At 44.7% G+C, this 18,778-nt stretch overlaps 3 protein-coding genes across 11 annotated transcripts in view; 2 read left to right on the top strand and 1 right to left on the bottom strand.

Moving 5' to 3' along the window:
• The window catches only part of TRAF3IP3 (TRAF3 interacting protein 3), a 35,343-nt gene extending 22,522 nt beyond the window's left edge, over positions 1-12,821 (top strand). For 5 of the 6 annotated variants that reach the window (XM_083508950.1, XM_083508949.1, XM_083508948.1 and 2 more), the window contains exons 10-16: positions 982-1,122; positions 3,910-4,047; positions 5,381-5,516; positions 6,257-6,319; positions 8,298-8,422; positions 11,782-11,895; positions 12,511-12,821. In XM_083508950.1, coding sequence (XP_083365076.1) covers positions 982-1,122; positions 3,910-4,047; positions 5,381-5,516; positions 6,257-6,319; positions 8,298-8,422; positions 11,782-11,895; positions 12,511-12,594 — 801 coding nt within the window. In that variant the 3' untranslated portion in view covers positions 12,595-12,821. Of the gene's footprint in view, positions 1-981; positions 1,123-3,909; positions 4,048-5,380; positions 5,517-6,256; positions 6,320-7,349; positions 7,693-8,297; positions 8,423-11,781; positions 11,896-12,510 lie in introns of those variants that run through there. The other variant, XM_083508953.1, reaches the window with a different exon arrangement.
• LOC310709425 (UPF0739 protein C1orf74 homolog) lies at positions 9,978-17,724 on the bottom strand. Of its 4 annotated transcripts, none has more exons than XM_083509084.1 (2): positions 17,123-17,475; positions 9,978-14,594 (listed from the first exon to the last, which is right to left on the bottom strand). In XM_083509084.1, the coding sequence occupies exon 2, from the start codon at positions 14,493-14,495 to the stop codon at positions 13,695-13,697; it is 801 nt and encodes a 266-aa protein (XP_083365210.1). In that variant the 5' UTR covers positions 14,496-14,594; positions 17,123-17,475; the 3' UTR covers positions 9,978-13,694. The 4 variants fall into 4 exon arrangements, with proteins under 4 accessions (XP_083365210.1, XP_083365212.1, XP_083365211.1 ...); XM_083509086.1 differs by lacking the exon at positions 17,123-17,475 and adding an exon at positions 17,684-17,724 and having other exon boundaries at positions 12,201-14,594; XM_083509085.1 differs by lacking the exon at positions 17,123-17,475 and adding an exon at positions 17,039-17,076 and having other exon boundaries at positions 12,201-14,594.
• The window catches only part of GUCA1B (guanylate cyclase activator 1B), a 52,876-nt gene continuing 50,724 nt past the window's right edge, over positions 16,627-18,778 (top strand). The window contains exon 1 of the mRNA XM_083509095.1: positions 16,627-16,829. The gene's annotated coding sequence lies outside the window, so the exon portion shown is untranslated. The remainder of the gene's footprint in view (positions 16,830-18,778) is intronic.

Genomic DNA, 18,778 nt, shown 5'->3' with positions numbered 1-18,778 from the left:
TTCCAACTTTCCAATCTCTGTGGCATTCTAATCACAGCCCCCAAATTCTTTTCCTTCCAGCAAGAGATTTATGGCCCAATTAAACTTTATCTTAGATTATATTCTGTCAGTAGCACACACAAATATCAGTCTCTTTTTCCTTGTCTATTGTTTTTAAATGGAGGTAAGGGGAATTACATGGTCTTTCCAACATAGTCATACTTGAGCTTCCCCTCCCCCTCCTTCATTTCAGATCACACACGGTTTCCATTTTTTCTTGTTAATATCAGTATTACTCCAACGTCCCTTCCTCACTTATCTTTTTATATTATATTCCGGAGAGGGTGGCTGAATCGTATAAAAGAATATATAATATATAAAAGAAGCTTAGAATAAACAAACCATGGGTTTCCCTCTCCCCAACCGTCTCAGGCCAAAGAAACTCTTATCTCAATTCAAACCTTTGAATATACCTTTGGTATATTCCGCAGTATGATGTTGCAACCCTTTTCCATCATGTGCTGGGACAGTGAACCATCCGGATACGAATTAAATTCACACCGGGGTTCTGTACTTAACCTGAAAAGTCTGTAACTGGAGCCGCTGCTTCTGCACGCAGACAGTGTACAGAGTGTTTCTGCACATGCGTGCGGCACACAGAGCACTTCTACATATGTGTGTGTGGCAAAACCCGGAAGTATACAGTTCTGGGTTTGCCGCGTTCACAACCCGAAAGTTACGTATCCAGAGTGGTACGTAACTCGAGGGTCCACTGTACTTTAAAACCAATTAAAGATCCAATTAAACGGAGAACCTCTGCTTCTTAATGGCGGCGTAAATGGGAGTGTGTGCACATCCACATTTTATAGCAAATGGGTTTAATAATTGCCCAGTGTGAAAAAATTCCAGGGCATGTTGTCTACTTTGGTGAACTATGGGTTGTATTGGTTTAAATATTTTTAAATTGGGCATCATTCTTCAGTTCTCCATTTGTTTGTTTAGAGTCACTCAAAGCGGAGCCTAAAGAGGATTCTGCTGGAGATGGAAAATCAAAAGCAGAACTATGAGCTGAAAGCGAAAGAATCTCTTCAGAAACTCCTTGAGGAGAAACTGCAGGTGGAAGGGCAGCTCCAGAATGCCCAGGTAGGTGTGGAATTTCAGCCTGGAACAAGGACAGGATTGGGCAGCAATTTACACAACATGCTCCATCTTTACATACATGCGGGAATTTTGTTGTGCATTCAGTACAAGGCTGAAGCTCCAGAGCAATGTGAGAGGTGTGTTTTTGGAGCACAGTTGCTGACAATAACCACTTGGCTGCATCATTGTGGTCAGGTCTGCCTGAAGCATAACCTTAACCACATTGCTCAATTGAAAGAGCATGGTGGGGATTTTGCCTGCCTTCACTACACCAACTTCCACAGGCTTTTCTTTACCCCGCTAAGCATGTTATTACCCCATGCCATGTACAAGGGGGTTATTTCAGGTAACGTGTAACAACTCTGCAAAGCAGCCACATGTCTTTCTGTGGTGGGTGGTTAATTATGTACCTTCAGAAAGCATTAAGCTGGTGCAGTATGCTTACTAAAAGACTTGAACCAATCAGGCATTCTCTGGCTCAGATCTCACCTCTGCTACTTTTTCTCTGCCTAAAGCTCCAACAAGGGGTGTGTTCGTATTACCTCCTTAGAGTGTACTTAAGTTGTTTGGGTTTTCGGATGTATTTCATAGGCTTAAGGACTCCAGTCATTGTGAATCTGGTTTGAGAAACAATGCATCAAACACCAGCATTTTTTAAACAAGGTACAGTCGTACCTTGGATCCCAAACGCCTTGCGAGTCAAACGTTTTGGCTCCCGAATGCCACAAACCCGAACATTTTGGAAGTTGAATGGACTTCCGGAACAGATTCTGTTCGACTTCCAAGGTACCACTGTACAGGATGCAAATGCATTTTGGATAACTTGGTGTGAACATGGATTAAAAACCCAGTGCTTGGAATGATGTGTGCAGAGTAAACATTAAACAGAACACAAACAAGGCATCTTATAGTACTTATTTTTAAATGTTCTGTTAGCAGTCTACAATACTGCACAAAGGAGAGAAAAGCTCTAAATAAAATCCCACATTAATAAATGAATGCATTTATCAATCATTTGAATTAATTTTCAGCAAAGCTTCAGTATTCTACAGATCCCAAATAGGCCCGACATAATAACTAACACAAACACACATGTGCACAGTGACTGGCCACATTGCAGACCTTTTATTTTATGTCTTTGAAAACTGGTTGTCCAGCAGCCACATGGGGAGGAATGTTAACCTATTCCTCATGCACCATCTCACAAAGAGAAAAAGGCCTCATCCCTCTTGCCCTTTGGAGCAGCTATTTCCTACAGCACTTTTAGAGGGTAATTTTTCATTGGTAAAGTATCATATAGAGCAGGGATTGTAATGTGGTTCCCTCCAGATTTTTATTTTTTGGACTACAACTCCCATCACTCTCTACCATTTCTCATGATTGGCTGATGGGAGTTACAGTCCAAGAAAAAAATATATGAGGGAACCACATTGGCTACCTTTGGTATAAGGGAAGACTTTGCTTCCTTCCTCCACATTGTCCTAGTCCACTTTGGGGGCCTGCTTGGGTTATTTGTTTTTGGGAAAAATGAAGGATACATAAATGTGATCAAATATTAAATGTATTATCTGGATTGGCCCTTCACATCCCCACTAGATGGCACCATATGGAAAGCTATATGGCATAAAATAGAAGATTGCTAGTGGAGCAAGATCTGTTGACTGAAATGTTTGAGCTTTTGTTTCATTCAGCCCTCCTTCAGGCAGAAATATCAACTGCTGCTTTGCTGCAGAGAAGTGGGGGCAATGTGTCTGGTGATGACGATTCCCCTCTTGCTTCTGAGGTTGCCAGATAGTATTTCTGGAAGTAAATTTGAAAATAGCAAATGCCTGAAGCTCCCTTTAATAGCACACATCTTGAAGGAAAACAGCAGTGGGGAGAGGATTAAGGTTAGCCTAAGGTATCCACATCCATAAATCTCAGGGACAGATCAGTTATTGTGACACAAGCAAATAAATGCAGACAGAAAGAAGACGAAAATTGAGTTGCATGACAGAACTTCTCTGCCCTCTTGGAAAACCCCAGGAACATTTTTTTGGGAGGGGCAGAAGCAATGGAAGGGAAGTTCCGTTGTGTTATAATGAATGTGGTGTTTTCCATCTACACCAGGTTGAATCACAGAATCATGGAGCTAATTTAGCCCAAGTCCCTGCTCAATGCACTCCTACATTAGGGGTGGTTAACTGGAGGCCTGTGGGCTAGTATGGAGATACAGCCACCAATTTTGCCTGCAGTAGCGGAATCTCTGGCCAGTGATATGGTGGTGCTAGGATGGGCCCTGACCAGTGCTAAGATGGGAAAGAAAGCTTTCCCCTGCTCCTCTGTTGATCTGTATCAATCAGAAGAGGAGCTCTGTGCCTGCCTCTGTGTGAGAGAGGCTTGTGCTCTGTGCATGTATGTACAAGACTGTGAGTTAGCCACATACACTTTGTGGCCACCCCCACTCCTGACCTATGGCCTGTGGCGAGGCCAGAATGAGACAGTGTGGCCCTTAGACCCTCAGCTAGCCTGGAACTACAGCATGCCTGAGAGCCTCCTAACCTCTGCTTAAATTCCCTCAACAAAGGAGAGAGCCCAGCTCCTCCTGGGACACTGTTAGGGAGTTTTGTTTCCGTGCCATTTCCACCTGTTGGCTCTAGTCCTGCCACCTGACACAGCTGACCTCTTGAGTTCCAATCCCAATTCATGGAGATCATAGCTTGCTTTATCCACGCCACCTGCTCCCTTTGTCGCTCTCGAGAAGGCATGCTTGTTGACTTTCCCCCTTACATGTGACCATGTTCTTCCTAGAGAGCCCTAGCCGTTGCAGAAGAAGACTGTGCCCTCTGGAAAGAACACTACAACACATTAAACGAAGACTGGAGCCAGCTGACTGACAAGCACATTGAACTGGAAAACAATCTTCATGTCCTGGAGAACAAACTTCAGGTAGCTTCCTTGTCCTTCTGTGAGACCACCTTCCCTTGCACAGCAGCAAGTCTGGCAATCAGTTCTCAAAGTCAGAATTTAAAATGGGAATAATAGTGGCTAACATCACAGGATTCTTGAGAGGGTGAATCATGGCCAGAGAATGAACAAATTGTTGCTGAGAAATGCACATTCCCCAAAGCCTGCTGGGGATTATACGTGTTGGCTGGAGAATGTACAAAATTCAGTGCAGATATGCATATTTCCCAGGGCCTGTTAGCATGCGTAATGAATGGAGACTGTACAAATTTCAGTTGATACGTGTGTGGTTTTTTTAAAAAGTTGATACGTGTGTGGTTTTTTTTATTGGAAAATATAACCAACATATAAAACAATATGTACATTTCTGAAGACCTGTTGGTGACTATGTATAATGACTGGGAAAGGTGCATAATTCTCTATTCACAGGCAGATTATGTGCTTGAGGCCCGAATATGCACAATGGATAGTTGTTATACACATTTACTGCTCAACTTATATTACCCCTGTCCTGCCCTTTTAATGCCCATGCACCTCTCAGGACAGCTTACAACCATTAAAAATCACAATACATTAAAAACAGAGACAGAGATCACTGATAAAAATGGCCTCAGATAATACTTAGCAACAGAGCTTTCTAGAAAAAGAGGTGCAGGAACTTGTTGACCTTTTTTTTAGAGAGAGAGCCCGCCACAGCAGCCTAGAGAGGTGTGTTCAAGCTGGGGGGAAAGCCCTGCTTAGCAGGCAAAAGCATCACACAAAACCAAAAAATTACCATCCTAAAACAACATCCTAAATCACCATCCTAAAACAACAACTAGAGAAGGGGCCATCTGCATTTTATGGTATTCCAAAGTGTCGGTGCAGCAGTCCCTGAAAAGGTCTTATCTCTTGTTGTTGTCAGCCATACCCATATCCTAGTTGCGACACAGAGAATGACCTCTCCTTTTGATCTTATGGAGCAGACAGGATGAAGGATAGGAGACAATGATCCTTTAAGCATCCTGGGCCCATGTTAGACCTCATCCTGAACCTGATGGTCCAGTTCATAGCTGCTGTGCTGAGAACAGTGACTCATTATGCCAGTACAGGAGGCAGTTTGGGGCTCCTGTTGCTGCGCTTGCACCACACCGTCCCCCCACTTGCCACCTTGCTCCTTTTCCCATCTCTCTCCTGGTGAGCAGCAGCTGCTCACCTGCTGGAATGTCAGGTAAGTGGCTCCTCCTCACCACGCCACAAGAATTTCCACAAGCCTTTCTCTAGTTATTTCTTTGCTAACCAATTCCTTGTTATTGCTGTTGTTTGCTACCTGCAGTGGTCCGACAACCAGAACTTTCAGCTGCACCAAGCCCTGCAGAGCTCTGAGACTGAACGTGCCCAGCTCTATTCCAGAATTAATAATCTGCAGGAAGACTACAAGGTCACAATTGAGTGTCTCAGTGTACTGGAAGGTAAGACATATGTAGAGGAAACAGGAGATTTGATGCTGACTGATCTGGGTCTTAGGCAGAGCAGGAAAATGAAAAGTTACAGGTTTCCAAAAATAAATAAATACATGACTCTTAGAACTAACCTGCTGTTTTGAGCATAGTGTCAACTGTTAGGTTTCAGTCAGTTATTTCTAGGGGGAAGGATCTGTGTCAGATGTTGGTGAGAAGCAAGTGGCACAGCCCTCATTTACAGCTGTACCTCCTCTGAATGGCCAGATTGCTTGTCTGAAAGATGAGTCTGATGTCTAGCTTGCAAGCTAGACTGAGGATACTTCTTACCAAAAGTCCTAGCTTTCTACATGCTGGGCTAGAGATGCTTGTGAGCAAGCAATTCTCTGTATGCATTCAGTCATATGGATGATTGTACTGCATACCTCCCTGAACGTGTGGATATTTATTTTTTGTTTTGAATATGCATATACAGCCTGCCATGTAAAATATATTCAGGCAATGTACAAGAAGTCAAAGTCAGGTCACTTCCTCAGAAGAAAATAACTTTTTGGGAAACGTGGACCCTATTTCTGTTTGTGCTGGGAGCTGCTTGAGGAATACCAAACAAGGTATGTGCAGATCTGTTGTAGTGCTGACCCCACAATTTCAGTGGGCTAAAGCATGAGTCCCACCTGAATACAGGTTTGGGAGAAGGAAAAGCCCTGCATGGGGTCAACTGTGTTGTTCCTGAATGGTTTTATTAATTTCAGGCAAGCTGCGAAGTGAAGAAAGAGATAAGCTACAGCTGGAGGCAACAATTAAACATTTGCACAGTAAGTAAATCATAGCGATCCAAAGAAATTAACAGTTAACATGCAGGACCACAAACAGAGCGTTCACACATTGTGCTTCATGGTATAATAGCCCTATTTAAAATCCCTCTGGGTATAATTCATTTGGTTCCTATAAAAGTGTAAATATTTGAGAGTACAGAGATAATTATTGTATACTTCAATTTTTACAGCTGTTTTCCTTTGCTACAGTCACTTGTGGAGAGGGACAGGAAGGGGGTGTTGCCAGCTGTACATCTGAATGTGGCAATAGTTTTCTGATTATGTTTAATAATAGGTTGTGTCATTGAAAGGGTGCCCAGTAAGGGATGACATCATGAAGGATGCTTTGTGCAAGAGGATTTTTGCATATGACCACAACTCCCATGTTGGCAAATAACATGTACTTCTCATGTATACCACACGGAGCATTTGAACATGTGGTGCACAGGCAGGAAAATGTTGTATGCATTGATCTTTGCAAAAATAGCTGAGATTTGTGCTCCCATGTAAACTCCTACTTGCAAAGGAGCCAGCTGTCCTCAAACATAAATTGTGAAGTGCACACATTTGATGATTCAAACTACCAAAGATCAAGAGATTTTATTTAATTTCTCAGAACTCCGTGGTTACTTGATTACCAAAAGCATAAAAGGGACAGCATTGCTCAGGGTTTCAACAGATCTACTTTTGGAGCAACTGATGGCCATTTTTTCCAGTCCCAAGTCAAGTCCAAAATACCTGCTGGCAGAATAAGGTGGCAAGTTATTTAAGGATGTGCACCTAACCCACCATAATAAGTGCACAGGTTGTTTCAGTGTGTGCTGATTCCCTGCTTGTCCTTTAGACTAAGTAGGGGTTGTTACAGCACCAGTACAGTCTATGCTGTTTGCAACACCTTTGCAACTGTTTGAATTGTTCGTGAATAACTGAATCGAATGTTGGAGACAGAAAAGCAGTGTGGAAAGAGAGGAGCAATTGGTTCATGCAAACATTCTGCATTATGATCTGCTCTGGTTTCTTCCATTTGCAGATGGGATGCAGAATCAGTCCAGTTCATGAAGATGAGATGCAAAGAACTCATCTAAACTAGTAGTGGGACTTCTGGGCATCTGGGATTTGGTGACTGGTACTCTAAGAACCACTCCTTGCAGGATAGGACTGGATCTAGACTCTAGTTTTATGTGTGCACTCATATTAAGAATCACAAATAGAAGCATTCCACATAGTGTGTATTGTTACTGGTCTGCAAAAGGCTGCTTGAAATATATATCAAACTGTTAGAAGTTTTCTCCTCTGTTGGCATGAAGCTGTATCTATTGGAGCAAGCTTTTATTGGAGCAAGCTTCTTGTACAATAAATGATTTTTGCTCAAACGTTGATGTCCACTTTGTTTTTGTTTTTCAAAGTAGTTTTTATTAAATATTTTCTTGGGTTACGTAAAGGTAAAGGGACCCCTGACCGTTAGGTCCAGTCACGGACGACTCTGGGGTTGCGACGCTCATCTCGCTTTACTAGCTGAGGGAGCCGGCGTACAGCTTCCGGGTCATGTGGCCAGCATGACTAAGCAGCTTCTGGCAAACCAGAGCAGTGCACAGAAATGCTGTTTACCTTCCTGCCGGAGCGGTACCTATTTATCTACTTGCACTTTGACGTGCTTTCGAACTGCTACGTTGGCAGGAGCAGGGATTGAGCAACAGGAGCTCACCCTGTCGCGGGGATTCGAACCACTGACCTTCTGATCGGCAAGCTCTAGGCTCAGTGGTTTTTTTCTCCAGATCAGTTACATTCGATGTGAGACATTAATGTTTTATACAATACAGTATAAAGTTTGGGGAAAGATGTCCAGCTTTGCTGATTTTTTTATTTTAAAAAATTAAACTATGAAGTATAAACAGAGGAGAGCACATTGGTGCTGTGAAGCCTGTTGAGATTCCCAGATAGCTCAGGGAATTGTGAAAGTATCCATTTTGTTCTGTAGCTAGCAGGTCTGGACTCGGCTCAGCCAGAACCAAACAGTCCAAAGACCACGAAGGGGGGAGAGAAAGCAGCCTGGAGGACCAGCTGCAAAAGAGGACATCCCAGCTTGCAGCTAAGGAAAAAGAGGTGAGGAAGTGACTCAAGCAGCTAATGAGATTAAAGGATCTCATTGGGAGATTAACTGCTATTTTCAAATGCCTTCCAATGCAGATCCGAAAACTCTGGATGGCAACAGATACCTGCTATGTGTGCATCATTTCAGTGTGCATACCTGATAACCAGACGGCTGAAAACTCATTAAAAAATAAATAAATAATAAATAAGCACATTTAACTCATTAAAAAAATAAATAAATAAGCACGAGAGCCAGTGTGGTGTAGTGGTTAAGAGCGGTAGTCACGTAATCTGGGTAACCGGGTTCGCGTCTCCGCTCCTCCACATGCAGCTGCTGGGTGACCTTGGGCCAGTCACACTTCTTTGAAGTCTCTCAGCCCCACTCACCTCACAGAGTGTTTGTTGTGGGGGAGGAGAGGAAAGGAGATTGTTAGCCGCTTTGAGACTCCTGAAGGGGAGTGAAAGGCGGGGTATCAAATCCAAACTCTTCTTCTTCACATTGATTTGAAAGGCTTGCTTTCAGCCACTTTTCCCCATTGGTTGCATCTGTATTCAGACATTAACACTGAACGAGTGTTCTATTCAATCTGCAGGACTTTCCCCAGCCTATAGCCCAAATTTGGCCCCCAGGCCTCAGTTTTCCTGTCCCCATTTGAACTGGACATGGTAGTGACAAACCTCTGTGTTAAATCACAGTAGTACTCAATGCCAGAGTAGGTCCACTGAAGTTAATGGAATGACTAACATTGGTTTATTTATTTCTTTGGAGCTACTTAGAGTATAACTTAGTTGAATGCAATCCAAGGTGGTGGCATTCTGGGTTTATCAGCGAAAGAGGCACTCAGGTATTGAGTAAGAACCTTCCCTCTGCTTGCTGCTCCCTGCCCCCACTGCCTTTCTCCCAGCCAGACTCACCTGTGGTTAGTTGGAAAGCATTGGGAGTATGCAGACTACATGGATTGTGCTGCAGGTACATGAGGATTTAACACACTTTACCTCCATCCACCTTTTGCTCTTGTGATTGGATACCCCAGATTTAAACATATTTAAATCTACTGCACTCATGTCTAGTTTGGCTCTAAGCCAGTGTTCGAAACTCTCATTGTTCTGGGAACACTTTGTGACAGGGAATTTCATTAGCACGAGCAGTTTCTGAGCTCTGGGTGCAGAACTGAGGCCAAGGTTTCAGATTAAAACTGCAGAGTGGAAGGAAAGGAGGACCTTTTTCTGCCTCCCCACTTATAGCTACTCTCTGAAGCCTCATACGAATATTAGGGGGGTGGGCAGGGGAAGGACTAGACCATGTAAAAGATGAACATAATATTTTAGCTGCAGTTCATTCATTTTCAGCTTTCTATTGTTATAAAAAAGTGTGCCTATACATTCCATTTTTTGTGCCCATAACTTAGCTTTAAGGTGTCATTTAGCTCCTAGCTTTTATATCTCAGTTTCTAACACTGCTCTCAGCAACATGCCAAAAGGTAAGGGAGACACAGGAAAGCCTGTTACCTGCATATCCGGAGTTTTGAAACAGCGTGCATTCCATAGTTCAAGGAAACAAAAAATATACAAGTTTACAATTTTATTAAAAGATTCTTAGAAGAATCTGTTCACAATTGTAAAATATTTTATTAGCAGTGTAAATCTATGGCACACAAAAAGTGGGAGTTTTAATTACAGGCTGTAGGCATATGAACAATGGACATTCTAGCCCTCGTTAGATTTTGATTGTGGGCAAATATTCCGTATCCTGCCGGGAGTCATTCTCAAGAGTCTTTACATGTTCTGAACATTTTCTTCATGAGATCATTGCTTCCTTCTGGAACAGAGTATTTTCTGAGTACATGCAACTTGAGTGACAAGAGAGCAGAAGGGACATTTGAAAGGTGACTTAGATGCTTTTAGAGGTTATTGTTGTTTCTGTGCTTTATAGAAATCATAGAACTGTAGAGTTGGAAGGGACCCTGAGGATCACCTAGTCCAACCCTGTGCAATGCAGAAATATGCAGCTGTCCCATATGGGGATCAAACCTGCAACCTTGGTGTTAATAGCACCACACTCTAACCAACTGAGCTATCCAGTGAAATGAATATTCATAGCAATGTTCCTATCAGTCAGAGCTCATCCTAATGACCCACATCCAGTGTAAGTTTTCTTTCTGTTTTGGAAGAAGCATCCTCCTGAACGTGTACGGAACAGCAACCAAACAAAAAAAAGCAGGCAAACATCTTATGTGCAGATTTCCAAATTGTGATTCCCTAGGACAAGTCAGCTTGAAAAAAACAAATCACTGCTGATTCATGTGACCATCTGTAATCATTTTGAAATCCTGCACACAGCATGCAAAAATATTGCCCAGGATGGCAGCTGCATACTATTGACTAGCTGGTTGTGGACAGCCAGCAGATAACAGGTTGTTCAGGTGGCTCTCTGCTGCCTACTTTGAATGCTTGTATGAACTGGCTTTGAGAGCTAAAAACACAAAACAAGGGACAGACTCAGGCTATTAAAAATAAAGGCTTCACAATAACTAGAAACTCCAGATTTTTCAAACCAAAGTTTCTACAAATAGATGCACATGTGTGGCATTCTCCAAAATTCTGAACTAAATGTGATGTCAAAGGCACATGAACCATCTTCACAGGACATCACACCCAATTGCACTATGCATGTTCAAATATTAATGTAGAAACAGCAAACCCCACTGTTTGCTAGGCCTTGGAGTCAGGGGGAGAGACCGGATACCATTTCTTTCTTAGGGGAAATTGTATGAATAGCAGCTGACAATGAATGCTTTTTGAAGACCATGGATTGAATCCCACGAAGCGATTGTGCAAATGGAAAGGTCTCTGCTCATGGAATGCAAACTCTCCCTCTCCCCTCTCCCTGCACACGGACCCCAAACTTGCTCTGGAGGGATGGGGGAGAAAACAGGCAGGTGTTTACAGGGGAAGTTTACTTGCAGAAGTTGTTCTGCTCGTGCAATGACTTTGTTGAATTCAACCCCATGCCTGTTCATCAGGATAGGAAGACTTGTATCAATACACTTCATTCACAATAACATTTATAGGAACTAGAAGTCATTCAGGTTCAATGTCATTTTCTGGCATTACATGCTGCGTTAACCTTATTCATAGCCTGAAACAAGAAGGAAGTTTTTAGCCAATGGTGAAGGAAGCCCTAGATGTGCTGTGAAGTAAGGTGGGAGAGAAAGCCAGGTTTAGGACAGTAGAACTAACCACCCTGATTCAGGATCAGGGATGCTCAAGGTGCCACCACACTAAACTTATTGGTAACTGCTACCCTCAAAACCATTTGAAAAAACCAGAGTGAACAACCATACTAAACACTTATTTGCTTTCTTGCCCAGTGCATAGATCTCCGTTGTGAGCTAGAGATTCTGAGTGACGAGTACCGCAGCTGCCTTACCAAGTTACAGCAGTGCCGAGTTGAGATCAATCACCCTCAGAGCAAAAAGACCAAAGTAGGAATTCACTCTGAATGTCCCCTTTGTGCTACCTCATACTGTTGATATAGTCTGTTGATAGAGCGTGCCATGTCAGGCATGGGCGTAGCCAGGATTTTTGTTGGGGGGGGCAGAACACTCAGTTAGCAATGTATTTTTATTTTTATTGATTTGGGAGGGCAGCTGCCCCCCCCCCCCGCTACACCCATGATGTCAGGTCAAAATGTGAGTCAGTGGTCTTAGATTTCAGCACAAACTCAAACAATAATGCTAGGACAACCATCGTGGACCAGCAAGATACAGGAAAGTGCAAGTCTTTCAGGTTCACTAGAGTGGTGGGTTTTAGCAGTTCTTGTATTTTATTTATGATAAGTTCCGAATAATCAGTCTTCAGCATCTATGCAGTGAGTCTCATTTGTCGTCTTTGCAAAGTGGGGGAAATATTCTACTCCCAAAAATTCACTAATATCACCGTTCCATGCAAATAGAACCACAGACTTTGTTGGAATAAAATACAAAAGGGAAGTGTTGGAGAGACGTAAGTGTAGCTGATCGAATAGAGGGAGGAATTACAGAGACACATTATACCCTAGTTTGTTTATCTTATTAGATTTCTCTTTTTTTTTTCCCCAGAGATGGCAGGATCATTGGATTCCTCTCCTCCTGGTAGTGATGGCAACAGCTGTAGTATCCTACTTAATAAATTTTGTGCCCTGAGTACACCCTACCTTTAGTTTTGCTTATATTACTGTTTTTGCATTTGGGCATTCTGAGTTGTCTACAGAGAGTGACTATTTTTGTATCAAACATGTTTTTAATTTCTTACAGAATTTTGTACTTTGCTGTCTCCTAAAGGAGTTTGTTGGACTGCTTGGCTTTGTATGTTGCTTCATTTGGCTGTTCTATTCTTTTTAATTAAAAAAAAATTAAAGGCTACAATACAAGTACAGTGTCTGTCTGATGCATCCACCCCCCAGAGGGTTTTGAATGGAAACATCACACAATGGTCCCATAGCTTTGGAAACCTCAAAACCTACAATCCAGCTATGTGCTGTCTGACCTTGTAGGACAAGGCTGGGGAACCCATGTCCCATCAGATGTTATTGAACTACAACTTCCATCATCCTATACAGTCAAACCTCGGCTCTTGAACGCCTCCGTTTTGGAATGTTTCGGCTCCCAAATGCCAAAAACCCAGAAGTAAATGCTTCCGTTTTCTAACGTTTTTCGGAAGCCAAATATCTGACATGGCTTCCACTTGAGTGCAGGAAGCTCTTGCAACCAGTCGGAAGCCGCGCCTCGATTGTTGAACATTTCAGAAGCCAAACGGGCTGCCGGAACGGATTACATTCGACAACTGAGGTTTGACTGTACCAGTAGTCACACTGGCTGGGAGATGGAGTTCAGCAGCTGAAGAACTGCAGCTTCCCCATCCCAGCCTAGGAGTTGGGACTGGTAAAAACAAAGAAACAAACAGCTGAAATATTTGTGGCTGGGGTTAACAAGGCTTCATTTTGAGAAGACTGAATGCAGGATGGCTTTCCAAATGCAGCTTTATATACCACCTATATATACACTGAGTCTGGGTATAGACACCCACAGAAATTTGCAAGTGGGAGCCTCCTGTCAATGAAGATGGGAGCTGTATTCCATCAATATCTGGAGGGAACCGTATTGGCTACCCCTGACTCCAATAGAATAAGAGCTGCACCATTTTCCCACTTCCTTTTCTTAAGCAGTGAGTCATACTCCCCAAAATACTTCTCAAATATGGCGTGAGGAAACATTGCTGCATTCCTCTGGATTGCAGCCCCCATTTACAAGGCCACTGCTGCCAGAGCAACGACTTCATTTGTAATACAAAGATCTGCAAAGTCTTTCTGAGCTTTAAAAGCATCCTTGAGATTTTCGCACCACACTTCAAGGCCTCTTTTCATGACGGGATACAAGAGATCTGGGATGCTAAAGGAGTAAAAGCGTACTCTAAAATCGTTGCTTATCTTACAGAACGTGGCTTGGACAGTGAACACCCTCAGTGGGGTCAGAGAAAGGCAATTGTCAAAGCTCTTCTGAACAGGGAAACTGTAAGCAGCAGGATAGCCCAGCAAGACACCAAAGAGAGTGCATAGATTCCACTTTGAGCAAAAGACCGCGCTGGAGGAAAGCATCTGAGATGTGTCTGCTGCCTGGGCTTTAATGTGATTCAGTATCTCTGACAGGTGACCTTTGATGAGACCCACGTCTTCCAGATCACAAAGGCTAGGGCATGTCCTGGAAGCAGAAACGTCAACAAAGGGGATGTTGTCCTTAAGCAGACTTGTCTCCAACCACAGCAGCATCAGCCCCAAGTTGACAATCAGAACATTTTCAGCTATGCTCAGAATGTGTAGCCGGCATCCAAATGGATTGATGGTCTGAAGCTGCTGAACGTAGCTTAGGATCTGAGAAGTCCCAGCAGAATTGTAATCGTACAGGAAAGCTGGCTTCAAGCCAGCGGCTACAGCCAGTATCTCGCCAGCGAGATTCAAGGAGGCTGAGCGGGATAAGACTTTCTTCTTCCCGATTCTGAGGTGTTGGCGGGCTGCAGCGATGAGGAGTTGAGGGAAGGGCTCGGCCATTCTTAGCCCTGCGGGTAGAAGTCCTAGACTGGGTTTGCTCAGGGAACCGAATCACCTCATTGCATCAGGCCTTTAACCATCAGCTGCTTCAGCCTGGCTCTAGGAATAAAAATCACAGTAATCAATACAGCTAAGTAACAACAACCAGTGCACTTTTTATCTTTAGGAAAAAGGTGTCTTGATGAAACTATAGTAGAACTCAGGCTTCATGAGCATGTGGCCTCATTTAAGCCACAGTAGTTGCATCTTGGAAGTGGAAAATGGGTATTACAAAAATGAAAACCGATCAATCAGCCTTGCTGTAACAAGGGCTATAAAAGGGATTGAGGACTAAACCACATCCACAGGCTCTCTGCGCCACTTCAGAACCAAGGACTAGCAAAACAGCCCACCTTTGAACAACCAATAAAAATATTCACCACTTCATCTTAAGATCAACCACTTGGACAGGCATCTCACCATTAAAACCTGAATTCTCTGGGTTCACTTCCCCTGCAAAAAAAATGTGTGGTGGCGCCTGAAAGACCAACAAGCTTTCCTAGAGTAGAGCCTACTTCATTAAACGTTAAATATTAACCTCCGTCTGCGTGTATTATATATGCATGTGACACAGACGGAGGGAAGGGAGGGTAGAGACTCTTGTTAATATGAGGTCAGGAGTCTCAGCGATGGAAGAGATAAGTATGCCACATCCACTATTGTTAGCTATTCAAGAGTTGATAAGGACTTGGGAAAACAATTAAATTAGTGCACATAACATATATAAACAGGACAGGGCACATGAACTTCCATTTGGTTTTTTAACTAGATCTTTTAACTTTACAGTGGTACCTCAGGTTACATACACTTCAGGTTACATACGCTTCAGGTTACACACTCCGCTAACCCAGAAATAGTACTTCAGGTTAAGAACTTTGCTTCAGGATGAGAACAGAAATAGTGCTCCGGCGGCGTGGGGGCAGCAGGAGGCCCCATTAGCTAAAGTGGTGCTTCAGGTTAACAGCAGTTTCAGGTTAAGTACAGACGAATTAAGTACTTAACCCAAGGTACTATTGTACTGCCATTCATATGAGGATCACAGGGTAGTATCAAAACACAAAAGCACATAGTAACAAAAACAATACCCCCTGCCACACACACAGTTCAACAGGCCATAGATTGTTTAGTTAGCCAAAGGCCTGTGAGAAGAGCAATGTTTTTGCTTAGCACCTAAAGTTATGTAACTAAGGCACCAGATGAACCTCCTGGAGAGAGCATTCTGCAAGTAGGAAGCCACTGCAGCAAATGCCTCTTCTCTTGCTGCCACCCTCCAGACCTCTAACGGGGGACGCTACAAAGGGCCTCAGATGATCACAGGGTCCCGGTCGTTCAAGTTTGTACTTCTGAAACACTTAAATAATTAGTGTTTTTACAGGCTGGATGGCTCAGTCGCTGGAGTATGAGACTCTTAATCTCCAGGTCATGGGTTCGAGCCCTGCACTGGGTTAAAGATTCCTGCGTTGCAGGGGGTTGGACTAGATTCTTTAGGGAAGTTTTTAATGTTTGGTGTTTTATCGTGTTATATTCTGTTGAGAGCCACCCAGAGCAGCTGTGGCAAGCCAGCAGATGGACAGCATACAAATATTAATTATTATTGTTATTATTAAAGTATATGACCCTTGTGGTCCCTTCCAATTCTACAGTTCTAATGCCCTAGGTAAAGGTAAGGTAAAGGTACCCCTACCCGTACGGGCCAGTCGTGTCCGACTCTAGGGTTGTACGCTCATCTAACTTAAGAGGCTGGGAGCCAGCGCTGTCCGGAGACACTTCCGGGTCACGTGGCCAGCGTGACGAAGCTGCTCTGGCGAGCCAGCACCAGCGCAGCACACGGAAACGCCGTTTACCTTCCCGCTATAAAGCGGTACCTATTTATCTACTTGCACTTAGGGGTGCTTTCGAACTGCTAGGTGGGCAGGAGCTGGGACCGAAAGACGGGAGCTCACCCCGCTGCGGGGATTCGAACCGCTGACCATGCGATCGGCAAGTCCTAGGCACTGAGGTTTTACCCACAGCGCCACCCGCGTCCTAACACTAATGCCCTATTATAGTCTAATTTTTAAAGTTACCTGGGAGGAGAAGCCGCAGCTAGAGAGAGGCATGCCCTAGCAGCAGCCCAATTGCAATGCATGACTTTGTCTCCTTGTGCATTAAGCCAAAGCATTTTATTAGACCCAACGCCTTTCAGAATTAAGCAGCCCCTTCTTGGGGTTGAACTTGCCAGCAATCTCCAAAGATAAAACTTCTGTAGCAAAGGAGAAGAGCTGCAAGAATTTGAAGTCGCGACCACGCCTGAAGGTAATTTCTTAATTCTGAAATTCGGGGCTCTTATCAGAACGTGCTTCCCCGCCCGCCATCCCCTTCCCGCTAGGTGGGAGTGTGCATGTGTGAATGCGTGTGTGAATGAAGCATCCGGCTATGCGTGTTATCTGCACAGGGATGCTGCATCTCCTTCGGTTCCCTGAGCAACCGGGGTCGGAGTTCAGGTGCACAGGAGGATCCTCTACCGGAACATGAAGCGACGCCGGGCAGCCGACCAACTGCTTCTCCCGGGCTCCCGCCTCTCCGCCCTCTGCACGCGCCTCACTCACCTCTCGCCCCGTTCCAGCCCGAGCATGCGCCCTGCCGGGCGAGCGGGCGGCGTTTCCGCTTCCCTCGCCTGAGCGGAGGAGGCGGACGCTGAGTTCGCGGCAAGGGGCACCGTCCGCGTAGGCGGCGGCTCTTAAAGAGGCAGCATCCCGCGGGTCGACGCGCTGCCGGGGCATGTGCAGAGCGCCGGTCTCGCGGACCTGCCCGGGTCGAGTCCGGCGGCAAACAGGAGACGCCCAGCTGTGCAGATCCGGCCAGTCGGGAGTTAGGAGAAGCCAAGGCGAGCTTCTGCCGGCAGGCTCCACCTGGGAAGGTTGGCTCGGGGCGTGCGAGTCGCTCTCCCTGAATGGGAAACGTGGCCTCCGAAGTGTTGCTGGACTGCAACTCCCATCATCCTGGGCGTGGCTGGGGATGATGGGAGTCGGAGTCCGGCAGCAACTGCGGTAGAGGACCGGTTTTCTCACCGCTGCAACAAGCCCTTTTTATGGCTGCTGCAAGAACTGCTTGGGGACAGGCTGATCTTCTTCATCGCCTTGGTGTCTAGGAAATGAAACGTTATCTACCTTTTGCGTTTCTTTGGTATAGGGCAGAGAGGAGGCTGAGTTCTCGCTCGCAGGCTCTCAGGTTTCTGCATGGTTTCTCTTCCAGCATTTACCAAGTAGAGTATTGTCAGTGTGTTCAAAGACTTTCGCACACATCACCTTACAGCAGCCCCATAAGGCAAGGCCAGTAGTGAGTCGTTCCAGATTGCAGACAGGAAACTTAAGTTGAGAATAATAGTAATAATAATAATAATAATTTTTATTTATACCCCACCCTCCCCAGCCAAGGCTGGGGTCAGAGCGGCTTACAAGCAATAATAAAAACAAGTTGAATGATTACAACTTAAAAACAAAATTAAAATACAACATTAAAATATTGAAACGTTAAAATATTAAAATGTAGCCTCCTCGCAGGAGGAGAAGGAAAAGAAAAAAGAAAGGGGGAGGGAATCAAATTGGCTCCAAGCCAAAGGCCAGACAGAACAACTCTGTCTTACAGGCCCTGCATAAAGAAATCAGATCCTGCAGGGCCCTGGTCTCATGAGGCAGAGCGTTCCACCAGGCCGGAGCCAGAGTTGAAAAGGCCCTGGCTCTGGTTGAAGCTAATCTAACTTCCTTAGGGCCCAGGACCACTAGTGTGTTGCTATTTATGGACCTTGAGGCTCTCCATGTGGCATACCGGGAGAGGCGGTCCCGTAGGTACGAGGGTCCTAGGCCGTGAAGGGCTTTAAAGGTCAAAAGCAGCACCTTAAATCTGACCCTGTACTCCACCGGGAGCCAGTGCAACTGGAAAAGCACTGGGTGAATATGCTCCCATGGCAGAGACCCCGTGAGGAGCCTCGCTGCAGCATTCTGCACCCGCTGGAGTTTCTGGGACAGCTTCAAGGGCAGCCCCGCGTAGAGCAAATTACAGTAGTCAAGCCTGGAGATGACCGTCACATGGATCACTGTGGCCATGTCGGGGCGGGAAAGGTAAGGGACCAACTGCTTGAAGAATAATAGAGATAATAGTGGCTTAACTAAGGCCATCTGCCCCACATCTACGACTTATAAGGCTGCAAACTTATGCAGATGTACTTGGAACTACATCTCATTGAATGCAGTGGGGCTCATTTC

The sequence above is a fragment of the Podarcis liolepis genome (assembly GCF_965112155.1).
Source record: "Podarcis liolepis genome assembly, chromosome: 6".
Lineage (NCBI taxonomy): Eukaryota > Metazoa > Chordata > Lepidosauria > Squamata > Lacertidae > Podarcis > Podarcis liolepis.
The sequence above is the reverse complement of the archived record's forward strand: the minus strand, read 5'-3'. Positions and strand labels throughout refer to the sequence as shown.